A 2,660-nucleotide genomic window follows, 5' to 3' on the forward strand; every position below is an offset into this window, starting at 1 on the left:
TTCGGTTCGATCCCCACGCTCCTCCCCCCACCTGTCGAAGTTTCCTTGAGGCAAGACACCTGAACCCCAAATTGCTCCTATGCCTGTGCGATCGTTGGTGAATGTGTATTGACATGCATTAGTTTCCTATCGGATGGGCTTTGCCAATCACTGAGTGAATGTGTGGTGAAAAGATGAATTGCTGGCATGTTAGTATAAAAAGAAAGGCGCCTGATACAAGTACAGGTTCATTTACCATTCACATGAATGTGTGTTTTACTAAAAGTAATGGAATCTGTCAGGCCCCGTTTGCTTTCTGTTTTTAACAGTGGCTGCTGCTGATGGCATGTACCCAGTCCTTGTACTCCTAGACCCTAATACAGCCTTTGACACAATCATTGTGGGTGGGGATATCGATCTCCTCTTTTTATATGGAGATTAGACACTTGTGGCTACATTAACCTTTGAGGGGGCTCTAGGGTATTTATCCATTCCTTTTTTGCATCTGGTTCCCAGATAAAAAAAAAGGAAAAAAAAAAGTTTTTGAGTGTTTTCAGATATAACTGGAGGGATCGATACATTTCTTGCTTTGATTGGTGATAAACACATTCTGAACATGCAGCTCTGTTTTTCTCTTTCGTCTCAAAAAGATAGAAGAAGATAAAGACAAAAGATTGTCTATAAATTCTCATCAGTGTCAGAAAGCCTTGGCTCACTGCAGCCTTGATGTTGACAAGCAGCTATTGACAGTAATACACTCTTCAGCAATCCCACTTCTACGGTCAGACACTTCAAACTGAAAGAGCTGCAAAACAGACTGGAGAAAGAAACAGGAGGCACTACTCGGAGGCTGCCTTTCAACATGTGTTTTCAGCTCTTTTTTTTTTTTTTACTACACTGAATGGACCCTCAGTGGAGGTTCTTACCCAGGAAACATGAGATGAAGTGTGGTGCAGGATCGGACAGGCCTCGCTATTGATCAGACCCAGTTTGACAAACCCACTCATGGCCTTCGAGAAGCCCTATGGGACAGAACAAGAGCTATCTGAGTCACAAATGAACACATTAACATTGACACGAGAAACAAAAGATACTGGGAGAAATCAAGTTCAGGGAGGAAAATATTTTTGCTTCTACTGTGCATTTGTCTGAATTTCAGAGCTATTCAACTATTCAGAGACATAAAATCCTCTATATAGAATAGTGTAGTTACTGTTTGATTTGGACTTTGAAATTACAAGGAGGCACATTTACACTAATGGTTTTAGTCTGCACAAGCTCACCTGTTAAAACCATTGACAGTAAATATAAAAAGGTTAAAACCCTGTTGGAGAGATGATATACCTATGATCACAACAAATCTACATTACCTATCTTTAGTACTAACCCATGGATAGATAAAATACATTCTTACATTCTTAAAATGAACAACCCAACACCAGTTTGATTTATATTCCCTGAAGTGTAAAAAAAACACGACTTAGAAAAATAAATAAAAAGCGATGTGTGTGTTTGATAATGTTTAATATAATTTCAAATCTGTTTGTTTTATTTATATTTCTTGTCGCTGCTTAGCCACTACGTGCCTCTTTCTTGGCACTTTTTCTTCATCTTCTGCACTTGAGGATGGCTGGCAGTAAAACGTCACCCTCATAGCACAACACACACTGACAACATCACGCCAATTGCAGCCTATGGCTCACACACTCAAACACAGGAAATAATCAGGGTACGGAAGTCTACATGTGTCAGTATGAGGAGTCAGCGTCAGTTAGCGTGCATTAATGGGAAACAGGCCACGGCTGTAAATTCTTTCAGATCTTCTTTATGTCTTTGATCTCCACAAAATAAAATAAGAAATTTAATTAAATTTTTCACAAAATAACCCAAGGATTAATCCCTGAACACGTCGTGAAGATAAAGGGTTTCTGGTTTACATAACATTCAAGAAATCAGGTTTGTGGAAGAGGAAAATGTTTTTTTGAATATGACATTATCATGAGAGTTGCAGACATGATCTTGACTCGGTGAACTCATATTCTACATAATGTATTTGTATTAGAGAGGTCCACAACCTTATTTCTGTCTAGATACAAAGCCTGTAAGTAAGGTGCTTATTTCTTCTTGATTTCAAATCCAAAAAGTCATGCAGTCTTTTTTTTCTCCAGCTCACATGGAATAAACCCGCTTTCTGGAAAGAATTACTCAATTTAATGATTAACTGAAAATTTATCTTCAGCTATTTTGATAATTAAGTAATTCTTCAAGCAAAAATTCCAAACGTTACTTTAGTGAAAGAATTTGCTGCTTTTCTCAGACAAATCATTTTAAGGCAACGACTTGAGCTGTGATAACTGGTGATGGCCATTACTCACTATTTTTCAGATTTCCACGCATTTCTACTCGTAGCAGACAACAAGAAGGTTAACTAAGTAAAGCTGAAATGTTTTATAGTAAAATGGTCTGTGTGTGTGTGTGCGTGCGTGTACTGTACCTTGAAGCGCAGTGTTCCTCTGATCAGTGTGTGTGCTGACTGGATTCCATAGGGCTCAGCATACTTGGTGCTGTCTCGGTTTGGAAATCCCTCTAGGTTGAAACCAGGAAGGAAATCCATCGGCGTGGTGGAGTCCATCAGAGACCCGCCAGCTGGGATGCTTATCACCTGGACACACACACACACA

At 39.2% G+C, this 2,660-nt stretch overlaps 1 protein-coding gene across 1 annotated transcript in view; it reads right to left on the reverse strand.

Moving 5' to 3' along the window:
• The window catches only part of aass (aminoadipate-semialdehyde synthase), a 28,591-nt gene that overhangs the window by 5,146 nt on the left and 20,785 nt on the right, over positions 1–2,660 (reverse strand). The window contains 2 exon segments of the mRNA XM_035664463.1: positions 906–1,001; positions 2,474–2,641. Of these exon segments, the coding sequence (XP_035520356.1) occupies positions 906–1,001; positions 2,474–2,641 (264 nt within the window).

This window comes from Morone saxatilis, unplaced genomic scaffold, assembly GCF_004916995.1.
Source record: "Morone saxatilis isolate NCDOM2014 unplaced genomic scaffold, NCSU_SB_2.0 Contig2, whole genome shotgun sequence".
Taxonomy (NCBI): Eukaryota; Metazoa; Chordata; class Actinopteri; family Moronidae; genus Morone; species Morone saxatilis.